General features: G+C 43.4%; 1 protein-coding gene across 1 annotated transcript; it reads right to left on the bottom strand.

Moving 5' to 3' along the window:
• Nucleotides 1-260: 260 nt before the first annotated feature.
• Nucleotides 261-14,672, bottom strand: LOC142775430 (uncharacterized). Its single transcript, XM_075876823.1, has 7 exons — nt 14,658-14,672; nt 11,819-11,952; nt 11,179-11,279; nt 10,150-10,250; nt 7,242-7,442; nt 4,300-4,363; nt 261-350 (listed from the first exon to the last, which is right to left on the bottom strand). Exons 1-7 carry the CDS (start codon nt 14,670-14,672, stop codon nt 331-333), a joined length of 636 nt encoding a protein of 211 aa, XP_075732938.1. The 3' UTR covers nt 261-330.
• Between the last annotated feature and the right edge of the window lie 8,859 nt (nt 14,673-23,531).

Consider the following 23,531-nt stretch of genomic DNA (forward strand, 5'->3'; position numbering starts at 1 on the left):
ACTGAGCATAAAATAAACTTAGTTTTGGTAGTAACTTAATTTGTGAAAAACTAACACAAGCTTTTGTTGACCAGTACTGTCGAAAAGCCGATGTTTTACGGGATGGAATGGAATGTTTATGTGGCTGCCTGTAGATTCTCATGATTGAGTTTTATGTCCAATTTTATGTACTGTTTCAACCTACACTAATGCAGTCTTTATGTACTGTGTGTGTGTAAACCACCCCTGCTGCTGCATACCATATAAATAATAATGCAACATTAACAAAACACAGATGAATTTATTTACATATAATACATGTGCTGTAGCTTGCTACATCACCATTCTTCATCACTTCAGCATGTTTATGCCTGAAAAGAATGTGAAAAACAAGTGATCAAATGAATGCAAGAAGCAACTTACACACACTTTATAATGCCTTCTCTGTGTATGTATATGGCCCTTGATACAAAAAGTAGGGGCACGTGGTAGAGCAAAATGTGAAAAAAAAAATCGCTTTGTTTTCTTTGCAATTTGGGGAGGGGTGTCCCTTTGTGCATCCACATTCGTGCTTTTCATAAACAGCATTTTTGGTGGCTCAAAACCAGTTTTTCCAAAAGGAAGTAGCCAGTGAAAACACACTCTAGTGCAAGCCCCTTGCATTCGCTCTATGCTTACGGCCTAATTTTCTGACGTACAAAAGTCAAAATGCTTGTCTAGAGTCAGCTGTGTATAGAAGATTGTCGGGTAACTTCTAAAGCAGTCCGAAGACACTGTGCACCTTTGTATTCACAATCCGCCTTCAGAATACATAGGTTGGAACACTTTCAGCTCCTAGCATCATTACACCTTGCATTTGCCGTGCTTGTCGATAACCTTAGATGCTGGGGGTAAAGAAGGTTCTGAGGAAGTGTAAATTTCGTTGAAGCCCGTACAGTTTTCTTGTTAATGTGAATAAATCCCTGTGACGTACTGAGGTGCTGAACCAGCAAGCTCTTTATTGTTAAACCTCCCAGCCTTTTCAGCATCTTTCGAGGTGAATCACGTATATACATGGGGACAACGGGTATGCTCTAATGGACATGGACTAATATTTCTGATGCAACTGAATAACAATGTGTGAGAACGACTCAGTGTAAGTGTTGAGTTAATGGGAATTGAGTCACAGAATCTTTCCTTTCTTTGTTTAGGGTGAGAGTCCTAGAAATGGCGACATTGAATATTTTTTTTGCATTTAATAATGGTAGTATCACACGAGCCTCTATTCTGAGATAGGATTGAAGCTTGGCCAAACTACAATGAATTTGCTGGAAATCGTTGACCACACTTGACGATACGTTGCAGATAGAGCTGAATGACATCTCACAAAAAAAAAAAAACAAGACAAGCATTGCGAGAGGCTCCACGGCGAAAAATTGACTTTGGCAGTGATTACCAAGCTTGTAACTACTAAACAAAATAATTGAACAGTGTTTCTGACAGTGCGATCACTTTTCACCTGTTTTTGAACTTTATTCCATATCTCAAAACAGTTTTTTATTACTTAGCTACCATTATTTCCCATGTATTTTAAGATAACCAGTTGATTATTTTTTTTGTATACAGCTACTGAAGCAAAATAGAAGCTATGCACTTTACCGTTATTGTGTTACAAATTTTCATAGATGCCAATTAACTCAAAAGTCAAGCTCTAGTGGTAAAAAATTCACAAAAATTCTATATTATGAAGTTAAAAGAGCAAAAAGTTTGGAAGAAAATGATGTATGGATTATATGAATATCCCTTTTAGTCACTGAGAAAACTACCTAAAATCAGCAAAAATGCACAGGATGTATAGGGCCTGCCCGGCGCTCCTGAGAAGTTTCCCACTGGCTCTGATCATGCTCAGAATGAGCAGTTACATTTTCAGAAATATTTGTTGCTATTGTATAGCAGAATGCACGGGTGAATACCTATACTGATTTTCAACTTTGCATTCTGCTGTTAAGCTCTATGTGCCACATATAGCTACAAATTATGGCTGAACTTTCTTAATATAGATTTACCAGCGCAAAAAAAGACGGCACATATTTTAATCATGAACCAACTCGCCCAAGCAGCAGCTTTAGTGAAATTTTTTAAGCACTGTTTATTGATCACAGAATGTTTTTTTTCACTATGCTGAGGTGGGAGGGGGGGGGGGGTTGAGGATCCTGTAAAAAAACTGAAAGAGCTTGACCTGAACTAAGAAACATCATGTGAATATACACTACACTTATTCGTAGCCAGGCGGTGGCACACCGGGCCCGTGCCTCTCCCCTCCTTCCCCCCAAACTTTTTTCTCCATGAAATACTTAGCGCAAAATTACCATTTGCCTGCCCAGACCTCTGGTTCAGATCAAAAAGGGCCCCCTCCCCCTAAAAAGTTCTGTGTATGCCCTTGGTTTAGATGAATGAATTTCCAAACCCTGTTTAACATAAGCATCAGTGAGATTAGATAGATATATGGGGTTTAATGTCCTAAAACCACATATGGTTATGAGAAACGCTGTAGTGGAGGGCTCCGGAAATTTCGACCACCTGGGGTTCTTTAACGAAGCATCAGTGAGATTGATAACTAGGATAAAATTAAGGCCAAACCTTCCATTTTTCTCTTTTCACAACATACTATATGTCCTTGGCACAATTCACAGTATATAGAAATCTCAATTGAGAGTGCATTTTCATGTGCTGGCTCTTGTGAAATAATAGCAGTATATTTTGACTACACTCCGAAGGACAAAAAAAAAGAAAACGCCAGGCTCATAATACTTACAAACAAATTAAATTGAAAATGCAAAGCCACAATCAAGATAATATTCAGCTCTAATAACCGGATATCATCAGAAAATGTGTATGATTCATGCTCACACTTTCACTGATTGAAACGCAGCTTCTGGGCCAACTTCATTATCTTTGTGTGCACACTTGTGCGAGACTTCTGGCCACCTTCGCACCTGCTGCCCTTTTTCGTGTTGGAGCCCTTTAAGGTTATCAAGGTGTGGTTCAAATGAAACATATGAGAAGAGCACAAGGATGGGTACAGACTCGTCAATGGGCTTCATTTAGAACACGTATGGTTACACGCTACAGTCTGCAAATTCCTCATCTATGCATCATAGACTTGCATTAATTCTTGTACAATCTGAGCCAAATACGCTGGCCCAATCATTTTCCTCCTGAAAAAAAAAAAGAAGACCTCAGCAAGCTTAGGAGCCAATTGGTCAAGGCTGCATCTCCGAATTTCATTCTTGCCAGTAATGGCTGTCATAGTTTCTGACAAGTAATCAATGGACTTTCACTGAAGTCAGAGGCAGATAAGACCCTTGTCAGGAATCAACAACTTGTGTTCCCTGCGCCGTTCATATATATATTGGCCTGTTTGATTGATGTAAACATTCCTCCTGGTTTGATAAGCAACTAACAAACTAAAAGGTGTGGCACTTAGTGCAATTTTACACACCCTACTAGTGGTTTGTACGCTCCCAAAATTTTTCCAAGGCTTCCTTTGAAAAAATGTGCAATGGCCTTTTTCAGTCTTCGAATACGCACAATCATAAAATAAGTCTTCACATGCTCGTGGTAAATATGTTCAGAATGTATGATCTGATGTTAAAGTTGGGTTAATATTAAAGCACAGCATTTTGTCTGGTGAGCTAGTTTGTGGGTGAAGGTTACTCTTCTGTGCCGTTCAAGGTAAATGCTAAGACCCCGCATTGCCTCTATGAGGTGTGCAAGATTGCACTAAGTGCCACCCCACTGAGTTCGACGTGCGCTCGTCAAGTAGGATAACGAAGTCACTCAGACATGGAGGAATGTTAACATTGGTCATACAGGTCAATGTATAAATGAATGATGTAGGGAACACCAGCCCTTGATAAAGACCAGACAAGGTTCTCACCTGCCCAACTTAAATGCATACGAATTGTTTACTTTTAGTAAACCATGGCAGACTTTACTGGCAAAGACAAGAATTGAGATGCAGTTGTGACCCAATGGCACTTGAGCTTGCCTAGGCTTTTTTCCTAATGAACAAAAGCAATGATTGTGTCTGTGATACTTCACTCAGACTATCAGAATGAACGCAGGTTCCCTGCATGAGTGTACTGAATAAAACCCAGTTGCAGGTCTGCCCTCATCTTCCACTCTTCTCCTCCGACAACATCTGTTATTTAAGTGTATAAGTATCTACTGCACCTTGTAGCTGGAGTTAGGCTCACACTCATGTTGTAAAATGTCATCAATTTACTTGACCTCCTCGCACAACAATCAACACATAATGATATCGACAAGGGAACTCACCCAGTGCAATGATTGTAGGCGTTGATGGCAACTCGGCAAGCTTTTCAGTGATGCTTGTTCCCTCCTGGATGAGCAAAAATATCCCATGTACACAAAAGCACAAAGAGATATGTACAGTTGCGGCCATTCCAATATATAAATCAGAGATGCGATCCCTGCAATTCCGTTTTCCACCATGGTTCCTGGTCTATTGCAGGCTGTGTGCACCAAGTACAAATTACCTACCTAGGAGCCTTGAAACTTGGAACAATTTTAGAGCAAAGTAGAATGGATAGCGAGCACGCAAAAAAACCTGCTCACATTTTGATTCATTTTTCTCTTTGGATTACAGCAACATCATAGACAACTCTGAATGATTGCAGGTCAATATATCAATGTTAGTGGTGATAGTATTGCTTAAAATTATTTTGCATGTGCGACAGCAAGGGACAAAGTGAGCAACATCTTGCAACAACTCTGGCCTATTCCCATTCTTAGTGCCCTCCTCACTGCGTCGTAATGAGGCACTACAGCCAAAGTGACGAGAAACATTGTTCTGCAGTGCATTGCAAAAAACTAATGCTTTGTGCATGTGGAGCACTCTGATTGCACACAAACACTTTTTTTCCCATTGAGCCTGAAAAAGGCTAGTAAACCAAGTTTGTGCACTGTGGTTCACCATGCGTGCACCATGCCCCAACACAGTTTTTGTTGCATGAAGTCTCACTTTTCACAGCGCTACGTTCCTTCTCATTCACTCTGTGAACTTTATAGTCGGATGCTTGGGGACTTCACTCCCTATCCTAGTGGCTCTGATGAAACAATGGCACCTGCCCGCACTAACTGTTGGCTCAAGGGCAGTGTATTTTTTTTTTCAGAACATTTTTGTGACTACGACACAATGCGGATAACCAAAGTAAGTTCCACAAAAAAATTGAAAATTGCCTTTTTTTTACACTATCTTCAAATGCTGATACTTGTGACAAAGCGCGTGTTCCGGTGTAATTTTAATGAATAATGCTGCTGTACAAAGCCACCAAAATTACCTTAAAATGAAGCACAAAGGCAAAAGATATGCAAAGCTACACTATCCTCCTTTTAACTTGTGTCCAGCAATTCATGAATTAGGTATTTTTGGATGTTTAGCATATTTGTTCTGTCAAAAAATTTTGCTGCAGCGGTCACTAAATTCTCATACGGTAGCATTGCACTTGTTCTTTATGGGAAGAAAATACATCGATTAAAAAGTGTAAAAAAGTTAAGTCTGCTCAAAGTTCAGAAATTGTGAAATTAGAAGAAAACTGATTTCAGCAGTCAAAGTTTAATTTTCCTTTATACAAAAGCAGCTTTTTTCACAAAATTCAACTGAAAAAGCTATTGTTTTGTGCTAAAAACCTGCACAGCATTCAGTCGATCCCAGATATATTGAACTCGAAGGGGATCGCGATATATGTAGTTCAATATATCGATGAGTCGAAACACAAAATATGTGTATTTAAGGCATAAATTAGAGCATCTCAGACCTAAAAACAGTTTTTTGAAATCCTAACAAGCACTTAAAGAATGATTCTCTCACAATATGATAAAGAACAAGGCCTGAACATCTACTTTTGCAAGTTATCGCACTTCATTTCACTTGAAAATAGTCTGTAAACTTTTCTCTCTTTTTGCGTGCCACCAAGTTTCAGTTGTCCTCAATATCACTGGACCCTTCCAAGTAAGCAAATTCAGCTCATTCGGCCACAACAGCGCTGAGTGGCACTGAATGCCAATGTAAGCTCCGTAGAGCGTTGGTGGCGAAAGCAATAATTCCACGGCACCGTCAACATTGGGCATCATCTCGGCATCCATGCAGTCAGAACCAGCGACGTCGTCTTCTGCTCCAATGAAGCCGCTCGCTGTCCGAGATGGTGCCCGAAAACACTAACAAGGCATAGAATTTACTGAGGCATTGTACGCCCTTGACAGCAGTCATGACGCACTCAAAGTCGTCACCTGGCACAAAGCCCGCAAAGAAACAGTTCACGACTGTGCTTTACTTGAGGTCGCTCCTAGCACCAGCCATGATTTTTATCGCTACGAGCGTATCAATGTGTAGCGCCGACTTCCAAATGATGATTTATCAGTAACGAGGCGAGAAGTACACAGGTCCACAAGCCACAAAAGGCGATGCTGCCCACAAACGAGCAAGCTCCCACCGTCAGCATGTTGGTGATAGCGATGTCACTTGTGGCTTTGTCATTTTGTAACCGACAGCTGTTGCTTTGGTGCGGAAAGCTAGAAAAAAGCGTAGCCTCCGAAATGAGCGTTCTAAAACCGGAAGCACCAAAATACCTCATGAAGTTGCACATCTCGAAGGCCACGCTTTTCAGTCCCACATGCCATCATACACGATTGAATGCGAACATCGCAATGAGATCACTAAACTTCCTTAAGTCATTCCACTTCGTTTTGGTGCCCTCGGTCATCACCATGCCCCCACGTTAAAACCTGCAGATCGCACATCAAGCATACCGGTGCACTCACAAGTGCTGTGCAACGAGCTAGATCAGCAAGATGGAGTTTCAATGTTTCACTTTTCAGCACCCCCTTTTAGTCACTTGCACGCGAAAAGGGATCGGAACTTGTCGAATTGTGGCTATAAATGATCATTATTTGTTAGGAAAAATGCAATTTGTGGGCTTTAGCGTGGCTCAGAGTTCAATTTAGCGGATGTTCTGCTGTGCGTGAGTTCGATAGATGTGTACAGCAGTCCCGTATTTTTGCATGGGAAATTCAAGGGGATCTCTCAACTTTTTGATATAGCCAATAATTCGATATATCATAGTTTGATATACCCGGGATCGACTGTATTCTATAAAATCTAGAACCTAAAGCTGTTCTCAACAAACCAATACATCACTTTCTGAAAAGATGTTACTGTCCAGTTTTGTACTAACATAATGCAACAAAGTGAAACTTACTTCAAATACTTGGTAAAGGTAGTTCTTGTCTTCCTTAAAATGCGCGCAGAGGAATGGTAGCACAGCTACCTGGACTGCTTTTTCTCTTTGTCCTTCGTCTCTCACGCGCACCACCAGTTCCATAGTATGTTTCGTCGGCGCCTCCTCCATCATCTGAAATAATGCAGGCGCACAGGCCGCCATCCTCTCCTGGAAGATTTCCTGCAATTATTCCAAAAATCAAAGTAAATAACAGTTACTTGATAATAGATGAATTCATCTGTAGAGATATTAAAGTGAAAACTGATTGAAATGTAGAACTATATTACCACCCTACAATTGAGTGCAACAGCTGTGACACGCCAAAAAAAGAAGACAAAAAACAGACTGGTGGGGAATACCACCCTGAAACTACTGCACCAGCTTACTAGAACATGTTGTTGGCTAGTAGGTTCAGGCTGAAGAAAGGTAGGGACGTAAACCACATAGACAAGAAAAAAAGAAGTGGACGAGATAGAGCATTGATTGCAACAGATTTTGTTTGCAAAATAAAAAAGGCTCCTTTTGTTTTTGTAAACACCAAAGCATATGAGCAGGAAAATGGCGTGCACTCCACGATTATGACATCACAATAAAAAAAAAAAGGGGTTCAGCGGCAAATCGCTGTCACAACCAGACTCCCTTTCACAGTTATCTCCAACATCAGCAGGGGGTGTGCTACTGTGCTCTTGATCTGAACTGGATTCAATTTCAGGTACTTCCGTGCACTGTGTTGCAGTTTTGCCCCGGTGATACCTTGAAACATGTGTTCTGAAGGAACCTGCTGACCTCAGCACACTACCACAACCCACAAAAGGACACATAACAGCATCAATTCCACTCTCCAGATGGGCAGCTATGTGACCAAGAAGCTCCGTGCGAGTAGGCACACTCGCCCCGCATGACAACACAGAGCAGACAAACGCATCATCAGTCTGTTTGCTGCATCGCTTCTTGTGATGTCTGAAGACGTGACTTCTTAGGCTCTGATAGTTTTTAAACAAAGCTCCACAAGGCTCACAAGGGCAAAGGGCACCGCCCAACACACTGCTGTGATAGTGGTAGTGCTCGAAGTAGTCGGTCAATGTTGAAAATGTCTGTGCGCAATGCCGGCAAGTGGGCATTCTTCATTGATGTTATGGCTGCAATGAAGGTAGAGCACTTATTTTGCTAAATTACATTCACTGGCTTGTGCACTTTTTCAGACCGCCCAATTTTATAATAAAAACACTGCTACAATGGTAATAATACCTTACAGTCTACAATAGTAGAATCATTCCAATATCTGGTTAGCATGTCAGGTTATGTTCAATTTCATATGAACATTAGCCAATGCTTTTTAAGCAGTCCTCTATATAAGAGCACAGTGAATATAAATATTCTTGACCTGCTACAAATGTTTAAACTAAGTTGAAGCAGGCGGCGCAAGGAAAAGAAATAATGACGGAGACTGTAACATTAACTGCACAAATTCTACAGAAAACTGCACCCATACTTGCGCAACTTGGGTCTCTTAAAAGGCTATTCCTGAATGTGCAGTCAAAAGTGAGCTTAGCATATGCTCCAACATTACACATGTTCACAACTTAAGTAATGCTATCCATTATATCGCTAATGTTGACAACAGATGTTCATATCTTGCACATATGTGAAAGCAGCTTCAGCCTCTCAAGTGCAGCCAGGTCCAATATTGAATACAATTACTTTAAAATTTTAGCTTGAAACATAATTACTTTAAACAATTACTTAAAGCTTTTTGTGATATATTGACTAATCAAACAGTTGATACCAAGTATGAATTGCACCGTAGCCTGCCAGTAGTACGCGCAAGAGATGGAAATGGGTGGCTTCAAGATAGGGCACCCAAAACTTCGCATATGCGATCGCTTGATTCTGTTGCCATACACCAACTTCTTGGGTACACACAAGGACTCCCATGCTGGATTAGCTGCAGTTAAGCAGTAGTATGGCTAAGTGACGTGCAAATTCGCAATGTTGTCGGGTGTAAGCAATGTGTCGTGCAATTCCAAAGAAATGAACTGCTGAGCACGCAAATCAATAGACACAACAGAACATGCATGCGAAATGCGAGCGCCAATCGTACCTCACGGCTGTCACTCAAATTCCGCCAAGTACGGCAAAATAAGTTTACACACAGCCAAGTGACAGTTGCTGCCCCTGTCGTCTCCTACACCTATTTTTGTAGTAATGGACGTATGACTTGCAAGCGATGCAGGCATGGAAAACACGAGTGCTTTGTCTGCGCTCGATAAGACGACAAAGACACGTACACGCCTGGTGTGTACGTGACAGCAGACTCCTGCTGATCCGGCTTACAAGTGCACCTTATAACAGCCATGTGCATGGGCACCGAGGAGATCACTAATGAGTGCGTGCACAAACTGACCTGTGACATCCTCAAACTACAAAGATGCAACTCAACAGCAGGCTTCACCACAATAATACAATTAAGTGACACTAACAAAGGAAAAATGCCGTTATTGCTGAGTGCAAGCAATGCTTCATATAATTCCGAAGAATTAAACTGTTCACTGTACTGCTTCCTGCATGCGCAACTCAATAAAGGTGCAACACAGCGTGCGAGCACTATGGTCGTACCTCATAGCCGACACTAAAAATCCACAAAATGCACTGAAATATGCCTACGCACAGTAATGTTACCGTTGCTACCCCTACTGTTTTCTGTGCCTAATTTAGTAATAAGGTATGTATGAGCGATGCAAGCATGGCAAACACGTGTTTCATTATTCACCTTATAATAGCGACAGACATGTTACATGCCTAGCTCGTATGAGCTGTGGCATGCGAGTGCACCTTATAACTGTTTATAAGATAGGTAATGATCGATAACGGTGAAATAAATGCCTACCTGATTGTGATGTGTGCCAGGTGATGGACTTCGCAGGAAGGTGAGAGAGCTCTGACAATAGCCGCCTGCCTTGACCACGTAGGGTGCCAGAGACCACTGAGCTGAACAAGTGAAGAGTGCGCCAAAAAACTTGACAAGTGAGGAACCAAACAAATGAACTGCTAGCACTACTTGGTCCTGAGCACGTAAATCAATAACAAGATGCAACACAACCTGCATGCAAAATGCGAGCACCAATCGTACCTCACGGCTGTCACTCAAATTCCGCCAAGTACGGCAAAATAAGTTTACACACAGCCAAGTGACAGTTGCTGCCCCTGTCGTCTCCTACACCTATTTTTGTAGTAATGGACGTATGACTTGCAAGCGATGCAGGCATGGAAAACACGAGTGCTTTGTCTGCGCTCGATAAGACGACAAAGACACGTACACGCCTGGTGTGTACGTGACAGCAGACTCCTGCTGATCCGGCTTACAAGTGCACCTTATAACAGCCATGTGCATGGGCACCGAGGAGATCACTAATGAGTGCGTGCACAAACAGACCTGTGACATCCTCAAACTACAAAGATGCAACTCAACAGCAGGCTTCACCACAATAATACAATTAAGTGACACTAACAAAGGAAAAATGCCGTTATTGCTGAGTGCAAGCAATGCTTCATATAATTCCGAAGAATTAAACTGTTCACTGTACTGCTTCCTGCATGCGCAACTCAATAAAGGTGCAACACAGCGTGCGAGCACTATGGTCGTACCTCATAGCCGACACTAAAAATCCACAAAATGCACTGAAATATGCCTACGCACAGTAATGTTACCGTTGCTACCCCTACTGTTTTCTGTGCCTAATTTAGTAATAAGGTATGTATGAGCGATGCAAGCATGGCAAACACGTGTTTCATTATTCACCTTATAATAGCGACAGACATGTTACATGCCTAGCTCGTATGAGCTGTGGCATGCGAGTGCACCTTATAACTGTTTATAAGATAGGTAATGATCGATAACGGTGAAATAAATGCCTACCTGATTGTGATGTGTGCCAGGTGATGGACTTCGCAGGAAGGTGAGAGAGCTCTGACAATAGCCGCCTGCCTTGACCACGTAGGGTGCCAGAGACCACTGAGCTGAACAAGTGAAGAGTGCGCCAAAAAACTTGACAAGTGAGGAACCAAACAAATGAACTGCTAGCACTACTTGGTCCTGAGCACGTAAATCAATAACAAGATGCAACACAACCTGCATGCAAAATGCGAGCACCAATCGTACCTCACGGCTGTCACTCAGATTCCGCCAAATATGGCAAAATAAGTTTACACACAGCCAAGTGATAGTTCCTGCCCCTGTCGTCTCCTACACCTATTTTTGTAGTAATGAACGTATGACTTGCAAGCGGTGCAGGCATGGAAAACACGTGTGCTTTGTCTGTTGCACTCAAAGGTGGTGTGGTGTCCATGTCGAACGCGGACAGCATCATGGGCACTTCGGCATTGGGGTCACTAGTAGCCGGCGTTGCGCCCGCGCCAGTGTTGGGTCGGCGCGGGTGCTTTGTTAGGCCTAGCCTTGAACGTACCCCGGGCGCGTCCTCGTTGTGGGGTTTTTTTCGCTTCTGTGCTTTAAGTCCCGAAGATTTTGGTTGCAAAAGAGTCTTAGCAGCTTTACTGACCTTGCGCACAGGAATCTTGGAGGCAGGAAGAGAAGTTCCGGGGCAATCCGGCGTTTTTGTGGGAGCAGATGCAGCCGTGACTGATGTACACGACGCTCGTAGCGCCCTCTTAGGCTACGAAGGGAGGCGCTCAGCTGAAACGGCACCGGCGGGTGGTGCGGCTTTTAATCGAACTCGCGACGCTCCCTTTGGGGCAAACTGACTACTTTAGCGCCTGCCTACAATTTGTTTTTGTATTCTAGCCGACACCACGATGCACCGATGCTATCTTGCACCCATTCTATTGGGCAGTGATGGCCGGACACACCGCAGCAGTCGTGTTATTTTGTGTGACCATCAACGCATTTTTTTTTCTTTTGGCCTGTTGTGGTTGGGAAGAGCTATGGTGGTGCAAAAAATTTATCGGTTATTCAGGAAAAGTGGTGTAAAGGGAAATAGTTCTGAAGAATCGATGTTCTCGTCGCAGGTAGTGAGAACCATTCAACAACCGATGAATTCTTCGGTGACGAAGTGAAGTCGCCGTCGGTGTTCACCGAGTAGACTCATGAATTCATAAAAAGAACAAACGTTTCCCCGAGCCTTCCAAATTTTATTATTGGGCTTGAGCTTGCATGGTAGGCTTGACGGTGCGAAACAGCGTGAAAACAACGAGTTCATACAAAGAAACAGCAAACCGCACCCTTTTAAAATACACTTCATTACTGTGTTTCATTGACTGCGTGTTAATTGGTGTGCCAACTATACAACGCAGCTACGATTATAGGATTGCTCTCACTAAACAAGTCAAGGCTTGCAAGCACGAAAAAAAAAAGGAACGAAAATAGGAGAACATGTACACTGTCTCTTCTTCTGTGTGTCGTGCATTCTCACGATGTGACGAAAAAAAAAAAAACGTAAACTATTATGCACACCATCAAGATTCACATATATGCAGGGATTCTTGGACGGGTATGTTTTTTTTTTCACTATCTTTTGTCAATAAAGTCTCATAGACGCAGTACAAGTACCTGTTCGCTTTCAATCTTGCAAGATTGAAAACGAAGTGCAGCGCCTTTCGACGATATATATATATATATATATATATATATATATATATATATATATATATATATATATATATATATATATATATATATATATATATATATATATATATATATATATATATATATCGGAAGCGAAAAAGCACGACGTACGCCGAAACACCTTTACTAATTACAAATGTTTCGGCTGATGGGCCAGCCTTCGTCAGTGTGACCACACTAACGAAGGCTGGCCCACCATATCGTCTCGCTTTATAACTTTTTATGGCAACCCGACTTCGCTACTAATAGTAAATTTAGCTTCCCTTGCGGTGAAGTATCATAATGCTGTAATTATCCTCTTCCTTAATCGGTAAAAACTCTGAAACGTTCTCTTTTTCTTTTTTACCGCTGCTATCCTTCTCCGCCTCTCCGAATATATATATGTATCCATACTGGCACTTTCCAGTGATCCTGCATGCAGCTCTTTCTCTCCATTGTGAGTTAATGAACAGTTTCTCTTCCTCATTCTCTCGTATTTCTTAGTCTATCTTCGAACCCAATGTTGCTCTAAGCTTAATTTCCTCATCAAAGCCTGCCCAGTTATCACACTTTCCGTCTTCGTTTTCTGACTTTCCATGAGCGTACAATGCGAATCTGCGCATTCCTTACACACTGTGGGACGCCTCATCTTAGTCGGCGACTGCAGCGTTGCCGCTGTATGTATACGTTAGCCACCCGCCACGATAGCTCTCTCAAGGCATTGTCCATGGCTATCGCTTAATTTTCTGTTCTAGTTCACTGTATCATTGTCGAACGGGGGGAATGGTCAAAGTTCAGCCAGTATGTCGCCGACAGCTCTCTCAAGGCATTGCCCATGGCTGTCGCTTAACTTTCTGTTCTAGTTCACTGTATCATTGTCGAACGGGGGGAATGGTCAAAGTTCAGCCAGTATGTCGCCGTGCACACAAATCACGGAAGCGTGTTCTTGAAGTACAGAAGACATACGTTTTTCTGGTGTTTTACGGAAGGAGCGAAAGAACGGAAACATCGACTGCTGCTTTACGGCAACTCCTGCTGTTTCCCATAAACCGCAGCACAGTTTGTGCTTTAAACGTCCAGTCTCGCTATTTTTCAGGAAACAGATGTTACTCTGTAGTTTCTACGGTCTGCTCCGACGTTAAAACACGGATATTTTTTACAGTGTAGAAACTGCTCGCTTCTTCTTTTTCCCTTCAAATCCCTCTCCCCGCCACTCTAGCTTTTTCGCAAGCGCACACACACACTGCTTGCTTCCTTTTTATTGCATCTATCTTCAATTTACAACGGACATCCGTCTTCGTTTATTGACGGAAGTGAGTGACCTATTTGGAAGGCGCTGTTTTCTTCAGCAGCTTTTAATCTGAATCTGATAGAATGGAAATGAGAATACTTGTTCCTATTTCAAGAATATCACCTTTATAACAATACCTTAGTCACTCTGCATGCTCTCCCCGTCGTGACGCAGGTGCATATGAAGCGCACGTTCAAATTTACCTCTATTACAAATTGCGAACGTTGTGTGCAGAATAAAAAATGCACAAAAAATGGCTCTGTTTGGGCACGCACGTTTCTTCCATATGAAAGAAAGAAGGTAAAATTGCGTCTGCTTGTATAGAAATTGTGTTTTGATACTGACTCCGTAAATTACTTTTCCGGGAACTCAGCTTTTCGCATGGCATGGAGGTCTCGTATCATAAAAGCTCGATGAAGAAAAAAAAATATACATGGAGTAATGGAGCGAAGGAATTTCGAATAGAACCCGATTCCGGTCTCACTCTGAAGTAATACATCGTACTTTCGAAGGCTAACTGAAAAGAAATACACGCTTTATTTCTCCGTGAGTGTCTTTACATATCTGAAGACATTCGAACGCCTAAAAAAAGAACTTGCTGTTCGTTTGAGATGGTAATCAATGTGGCGTTTGAAATAGCCTTTACCCTGTTGCTAGGCGGGGCAGGGGACATTCACAGCACATCTCTGTCAGTGCCCGGTTTCTTTTTTTCCGAGGCTCATTTCGAAGTACCGCTTTATATATATATATATATATATATATATATATATATATATATATATATATATATATATATATATATATATATATATATATATATATATATATATATCCTTTTTTTGAGCTACAGAAGCAGGGCATTATTAAAGAAATATTATCGGAGCTTGGAAAGTAGACTCTATCGTGATACGGAGAACGCGGCATCTGCCATTTAGAGAAATAACTCTTCCAGCGTTCACGTCTGAACAGCGATGAACATTATATTATGAAAGGATGATGCACGAAAATAGCAAGATATCTACCAATTTGTAATCGTGCCGCAGAGATATATACTTGTGTGTTCGTTCGCGGACAGGCCAAATATTCGCAGAGTCACAACGAATATCTATAGACTTACTAAATAGTGGTATAGGCGCCACCGACATACTGACGTTCTTGTAGCGACGTCGCGGAGAGTAGGCTACGCCCAGCACAAGCTCGCCAACACCCTCTATGATCACGTGACAACTGGCACAGCAGCTTCAATGCTGCCTCCGAACGCAGCACGCCAGGGAGCGTCCCGCGCGGGCGCGCTGGTCTCGGAGGCAGCATATCAGCTACTGTGCCAGTTGGCATGGGAGCTCTGTGCTGAGCTCTGTGCTGGGCGGAGCCCACGCACCGCGACGTCGCTACAAGAGCCTCAGTATGTTGACGGTGCCTACCGCCAATATTTACATACATGGGATAGGTCTAGAGGAATGGCTTGGATGGTACTAAGAATGATAACTACCAGCAATGACTCAGGCTATAATAGGATGGTCTGGTGATCAAGTTGGTAGTTCATTGTTGTTAAAAAAAGCGAGAAAGCGGGAACCGGAACGACAGACGAGGTAGACCCACGCAACACGAGCGCTCGTGTTGGTGTTTATACATTGCAGGTCACACTTGTATCTACTTTTTAAGTTATATGAGCAACAAGGACGCAGAGGGTGCTTCCTCTGCTATGCACCGACCGTCACTGGCTCAAGAGTTTACCCCACATGTCGGCACGCAAAGGACAATCAAAGGCAAAAATTGTCACACTGTGTAACTCATTTGAAACGTTTTTTCTTCTTTCTCTATCTCTCTGTATATGATGAAATCATTTCTGGGCTTTGGGATCGTCGAAGACCCTTGCGGAGCCGCTGGAAGCGAGGCTTTATTCACACCATGTGAACTCTGAAGTGCTCAATAAACGGCGGGTCACCTATCGTGGAGCGAATCGCAGCGCTGTGCAACGAATTTTCGTTTTCGCGCTTGTCAGCCTGCCACCACCAAGGGTACAGGAGTGTTCCGCTGCCAGTTTGAAAAGGAAAACGAGAAAAGAAAAGAAAAAGAACCAAGTGAACCAGGCAGTATTTGCCTGAATCACAGCCGAGCGGACCGATATCAAAGCTGGGGTGTCGTTCAATGGCCCGAGAACTTTCGAAAGGAACGCTCATTAGTGCGTATACAGTTTCTGTCTGGTTCACGTGAGTCCGCTGTGTGCAGCGGTCTAACTGCGGGAAATATAAAGGGCGCGGTTTATTTGAGAGTCTAGTTGCAGTGCATAGGTACTTACAAGGCGCATTCAAGCGCAGCGCGCGTACATCACCGCATCGGCCACCAGGACCCCATTCTTTTCAGCATACAAATTCTATAGCGAGCTTGTCAAGCAAGGCTTGAATATTTAAAAAGCGGGCGCGGCCGTAGCTCTTGACCTGCAGAATGCAGGATATGTGGAAGCGGTTCTCAGGGCACCGAGTCCCACCACGTTATTGTACTAGCCCTCGTGTCTGCTTACACGTTATTGCCTGTGCAGCAATCAGGCAAAGAAAAGTAACAAAACGCGAAAGCGAAATGTAATTCAATCCCTCACGTCGATGCCATTCACGATACCTTTAAAAAGGTGGATAAAATTAGGCAACCATTTTCTGAGCCGACTTGTGTCACTCTGGTTTCCTCGTGCCTATGCTGAGGTGGATTGGTAAATTATAACAAGTACAATGGTGCACGTAAAGATCTGATTCGCTGATACCACCTGTAAATTCACGTGCGTGCTCGCAAATGGTACACTTTAAAACAATTACATCGCCATCGCAGTTCAGTATTGATAGTATAAGTTGCATTCAAGTGAAGCCTTAGTGCTCAGCATACAAATTGCAATTTAATTTAAATGAAGAGAGGTATGTCTTTTCTAATAGAGGATAACAGCCACGCCACTGCTTGCATGCAATAAGGGGGCCCAAATCCATATGCGCTGCCCTTTAGCCAGTGCACTGTAGCAAACCAGATATTTATTTTTTCAGTTAACATCGCTGCGTTTCCCCTACATTTACTTTCTCTCTGCATGAGTACTCCCCGACAAGCTCGCTAGCTCAATAGGGAACGGGTGAGTAATTTCTCGTTTTCCTTGTCATGTGCGCTGCGTCATATCCGAAAGCTCAACATTGCGTCCGAATTCCCGAGAACCCACGGTGCGTGTGATCGAGCAAGTGGTCGAGCGGTGAACCACGGTGAAGTGGCTTGGTCAGCATTTGCCGAGAAGGCTCGAGGAGGCCCCGTGGACCGTTGCTCACAAGAAGAGAAGCGAGGAACGTCGGCCGACCAGAGTAGAAACCCAAGGTTCCGGAGGTGAAGGAGCTTCGAAGAGATCCCCCGTCGGGAAGTGATGCACCGGGTCACTAATAACCGGCGTGGTTTTTCCGCTCCCGTCGCCCACGTATAATTGGACAAAGAGTCTACGTGAGTTATAAGCCGTCCCATTCACAACTCTGCGACGCAGCGAAGTCGCCTTTGTAGAGAAACTTTCGATGCCAAACTTCATGCGCACAGCTCAAGGAAATCTAGCAGTGAAACTACAGACGCTATCCCAGAATAATGGCTGCTGCAAGCCTACGCCTCCGATCTCGTTGTTCCCTTAATACAATCAGTGGCTTCATAAATGACTTCGACTATGCTCGCATTTCTGACCAAATCTTCGTTTTTTTTTCTTTAGTTTCCTGTCTTGTTTCTACTTTGAGTCTTCCTCTCTCCTTTTCCCCTATCACTTCCCTCCTACCGAAATAGCAGGCAGCTGTGCCCCTTAAAGTAGCACTTATCATCATTCTCCTTCGCTATTTCCTCTGTGCCCATTGTGAACTTGTGCGCGCGTATAAATATTAATAATAGTGATATTCGCATATATACATGAACAATAATCGCCGATGCTTCCTTCGCATTTTCTTTGTTTTGCTGGCCTGTATGGAGGGTGTTTACACTAAAAAGCACCAAGCAATAAAAAAATTAAAAATGAGCGCTACGTGTCTCCAGCTAGCGCAGTATTGTTCTTAGCTGTCTTTAACACGTCAGAATATTTTTTCTAATCAGCCGAGAACTGTAATTAACAAAAATTGCTTAATGAACTTATTGAATAGTAACTCTAGAGAAAAAAAATGTAATACAAGACTTGTAGCTATTATCCAGAAGTAACAAAATTTGCAACTTACGGTGAGATAACAACGCTAGTTAATTTTTTTCCAGGGTTTGTTTGAAGGGTGCGAAATAAAAAAAAATACCACGTGATTGCTTCCTAACGCGCGGCGCTTTGAGTGCCCTCAACTATAAGTTGAACGAATCCGCAAAGGCTTCTCACACATGAAGGTCACTTGAACACGCTATTGGTGACTACGATGGACATTAAGCGATGGTTGTATGGTATCACTTAAGAAAAAGAGGGGGGGGGGGGGCAAAAGAAAGACACGAGGACAATACACTTCAACGAAAAAGCGCCTGCCTCGTGCATTGCGATACGAGACCGGAGGCAGCATTCGGCGCAGCGCAGACGTTTATTTTTCTTTTCGGGCAAACGATAAACATAATGGTGCGAGAGAGGGTCACATTTTGATAAAGGAAAGATATCAAAAGCACGATGGGAATATGTGGTGCGCAGTTTTTTTTTTTGACACACTTCGACAAGAGAAAGTCTGAGTGTGGAACGATGTGTTTCACTAATGAAGAACGTGCGATTGTGGTTCTCACCCTTGGCCGAGCGAACGGAGACAAGAGAGATGTGGCACGATTATTTCGCAGTGCACCCAGGAATTCGAGTAAATAGTTCGACATTGGTGCGAAATTATGAAACACACAAGGAGACAGGCACGTTCCAAAAGCAGCGTCAGCGCACAAAAGAAGTGATTGAGTCTCTTAAAACAGACATTCTGGTTTGCATAGAAGTCCATCCCCCCGCAAGCGTGCGCCGCGTGAGTGTTGAGACCAGCGTTTCCAGCAGCAGTGTTTGGCGCGTACTCAAGAGCGGAGGACTTCACCCATGCCATGTTCACCTGCATCAACAGCGTGAAGACAGCGATTTGCAAAGCCGTCTTGACTTCGGCTACTGTATCCTCATACAGGAAGAAGGTAATCCCGGCTTTTTGAAGAACATAATCTCGTCCGATAAAGCTCGCTTCTCGGGCTATGCCCCAGTCAATGTTCACCATGGTCGTTACTGGAGCGCTACAAATCCTCACTGGCTGCTGCAGCCACAACACCAGGTGCAGCGGTCTTTCAGTGTTTGGTGCGGCATTTACGACGGCAACATTATTGGCCAGCTCTTTTTCGATGGAACACTCACCACAGAATACTACATCAGCGAAATACTAAATGACCCACTGAGTGACTTCACCTGCAACCTCCCTCTAGCACAGCTTGAGAATATCTGGTTCCAGCAAGATTGAGCTCCTCCGCACAGCTGCGCACGGCCTCGAACGTGGCTAGGTCGAGAATTTCCCCAGAAATAGATCGGTCGTCTTGGACCTAGAGAGTGGCCCGCAAGATCCCCAGATTTGACTCCGCTAGATTTTTTCATATGGGGATACATTAAAGACCACGTCTACACCGAATAGACGACATTGCCCGCAAGGCTAAAGTCTAAAATAGCAGGTATGTGCCGCTCTATTACTCCACGCATGCTACGAAACGCGACAGAATATGTTCTGACTCGACGTAGATTGTGTATAGGGGCTGCTGGAGGGCTGTTTGAGCACGCTATATAACTGCTCATGACGTCTCGATAAAAGAGCTTTGGACTTTGCAATTACGCTGACCTCTTTGCAACACCTAGCTTTCCTACTATTTCAGAGTTATCTATAAGAACACAGAACACTTTTTTATTCGTTCTGTTTATTTATACGCACGGCACTCTAACAGACGGGTAATAAACATGGATTTCTAAATGGAGAAGAAGTACGAGCAATAAAGTTTTGAACGCTAAGGCAATTGTGCCGTATTCCTTACAAGTATTCAGTAGAGCCTCGCACGTAATTATGTAAATACGACTAAAAGAAAAAAAACAACTTCTGGATTACGACCGTTGAAGTTTTTATATCCTTATTTTATAAAAATTTCACCCTCTCCCCCACCATCAGGTATATCGTTGGCCCGAAAAGATAAGAAAAAAAAAGCCTTTCCTGCGTCAAATGCTGCCTCCGGTCTTGTATCGGATTGCACGTGGTAGCCGCTTTTTCGTCAATGTTTATACTCTTGTTTCTTTCTTTCGCCCCTACTCTTTGTTTTTTAGTGATACCATCCAACCATCGCGTAACGTCCATCGTAGTCACCCATAGCCTGTTCAAGCGAACCTTCGCACATGAAAACCTTTGATCATTCGTTCAAATTACATTTGAAGGCAGTCAAAGCGCCACACGTTAGGCGGCAATTACGTGGTATTTCTTGAATTTCGCGCACTTTAAACAAACCCTGGAAAAAAATCAACCGGCATTGTTATCTTACCGTAACTTGAAAAGTTTGTTATTTCTGGATAAGAACTACAAATATTCTACTAAAAATTCTTTCTAGAGCCAATTTTAAAAAGTTTATCAAACAATCATTGCTAATTACCATGCTTGGTGAATGAAAATGTTTTGACGTGCTGCATACAGCTAAGAACAATACTGTGCTAGCTGGAGACGCGTAGCACTCATTTTTAATTTTTATTGCTTGGAGCATCTTTAGTTGAAACGCCCTGTATAGGAGGCGTTCGTGTCTGTTGCCATTGAATCCGCCTCTTTAAATGGTATTATTATGCTTAAAGGCGGCATTCCATAAAATAAATTTTCTAGAGCTACTAATAGTCGAACGTTTTGAGGTCACTTCGGTCTCTTCTCATGCATGACTCTTACTTACGGCCACAGGAGTTGCGTGCCTAAACGGTCATTGCTGCTCCTTACCGAACTTGTTGTCGACGTTCTTGCGTTGCTCTTTTGCTTGGTGCTGCCTAGGGTCATGCTGATTTTCGCTGAGTTATGCATACACAATGTCATCTAGATTTTAACGAAGGCTATGCCACGCTTTAGGTGGTTTATGTTCAGGCGTGTAATCTTCTTCAGTGAAATTGGGCAGGCGTCTCACTTCATGAACACTGCCTACGTCTGTTTCACACCTGCTTATGATTGATTGATATGTGGGGTTTAACGTCCCAAAACCACCATTTGATTATGAGAGACGCCGTAGTGGAGGGCTCCGGAAATTTCGACCACTTGGGGTTCTTTAACGTGCACCCCAATCTGAGCACACGGGCCTACATCATTTCCACCTACATCGGAAATGCAGCCACCACAGCCGGGATTCGAGCCAGCGACCTATGGGTCAGCAGCCGAGTACTTTAGCCACTACACCACCGCGGTGGGGCCCACCTGCTTATAGCTTGGGAAACAAAGCTATTAGTAAGGGAGTCCGACTACCTGTATCCCAGAAGTCGGTCACAACAAAGCGTAACACACGACCCTGGGCCCCGCTACACTGCGCCACATAGCGTGCACTATGGCAAGCGAAGAGAAAAAGAATGACGAAACCAGAGCATGGTATATATATATATATATATATATATATATATATATATATATATATATATATATATATATATATATATATAGTGGGAGTAATAAATCAATGGACCAGTTAGTCTTCGTGAAGGTATGGGATATGGCACAACGGGAGCGTTGTCAACAAGGATAAATATATTTATTTCCCAACAGTTTCGGGAGGGGTCATCCCCTGATAAAGGGAGGACCCCTCCCGAAACTGTTGGGAAATAAATATATTTATCCTTGTTGACAACGCTGCCGTTCTGCCATATCCTATATATATATAATGCACCCCTTCCCTCTCTGACTGTTCCGGGCACGTCAATTTTCATTTTCTCGCACGGTGAAAGGACTATTATGACTTCAAAGATGCTTTCAGCTTTGGTGTTCTTATATATATATATATATATATATATATATATATATATATATATATATATATATATATATATGATTCTGTGTTCCGGGCTAAGCAACAAGCTCGTCCAAACGCACGGAATAATAAAAAAAAAACGGCCAAAAATGAAGCACGCACTATAAGGGGCACGAAATGGTGGTGGAGCGTAACTTCGTAAGCGAGTTTTCTCGATGCGAGCTGGTGGGCCGTGTCTTTCTTGAGAGAGAAAATGCCGCTTGCATCTCTTCCGGCTCGGCTGGCTTTCCCGCGCAAGCGGCCGCGCCTTGGTGATCATGATGATGCTCCCGAACGATGACGACCTCGAGTGCCAGGGAGGTGTCTCGAGAAAGGCATCTCAGCTCTCCGGTTGGCCTTTCCTCGAACAGCCTGCGCATAGGGAGGGGGAAGAGGTCGCGGCGCATCGATGAGCGAAGGTTGCGCACCTCTTCGTTCTCGCGCACTCCAGCCCGCGATCGGCGCTGCTTGCGTCATCTTCTTGTTGCGCCTGTGCGCATCGATATACAAGCGACGAGTATGGATCCTGCCGCTAGCTGCTGTTGGCAGGCGCTCCTCACACCCGGTTGACGGACGAGTGCCTTTGAACCAGCGCCGTGTGGGGATCGCTTTTTCCCGCTTCATTCGATGCGCCAGCCACGCACGACTCGGGCGGGCCAGGTTTTCACTAAAATAAAGGGAGGGAGGGGGGAGTTTTTGAACTACGCATAGCTTCGTGGCCCGGCACACGTCAAAAGCAAAAAAAAAGTTATGGGATATAAGATTCACCAGCTTGGTTGGCAGGCCCGTCTCTGAGCGACAGCATCCTGTTGCTAGGGCGTAGAGGTATATTCAGAGATTTGAACGGTGCTCGGTGGAGAGTCAGGCACTCACGCATCTCGCGTACAGGGAGGCATCAGTGCTAATCTTGTATATCGATACTTGACGCTTGTTTTTGAGACATGCATTAGGAGAGACGGCAAGTGAATGAGTAAAAAACGCAAGAGAGAGAGGAGAAGCAGGAGGGTAGTACGTGATTTGATTCAGTAGAGTGAGTGTAAGTGGCTTCTTGAAGATGTCCTGAAACATTTTCAAGCTTTCCTGTGGTGAGTCGAGTGTCATTCAGTACATGTAGAATGCAGGGAGCACGTTGATGCTGCGAACAACAACAACAACAACAACAACAACAACAACAACAACAACAACCAACAGAAATAAAAATGACTGAGCAATGCGGATGGGAAAAACAGGAAATTTCCATCGGTCGGCTTTATTCGATTCCATAGCATGGAGTTGGCGATATCTTTCTTGTAATCACTGCATTTTTACGCTCTATGCGCGCTCAAAATATATGCACAGAGACCTGTAGCAACTGCGAAGTATTTGATATTTTTTAGAGACACTCTAT

Source organism: Rhipicephalus microplus, chromosome X, assembly GCF_043290135.1.
Source record: "Rhipicephalus microplus isolate Deutch F79 chromosome X, USDA_Rmic, whole genome shotgun sequence".
In the NCBI taxonomy this organism is placed as follows: domain Eukaryota; kingdom Metazoa; phylum Arthropoda; class Arachnida; order Ixodida; family Ixodidae; genus Rhipicephalus; species Rhipicephalus microplus.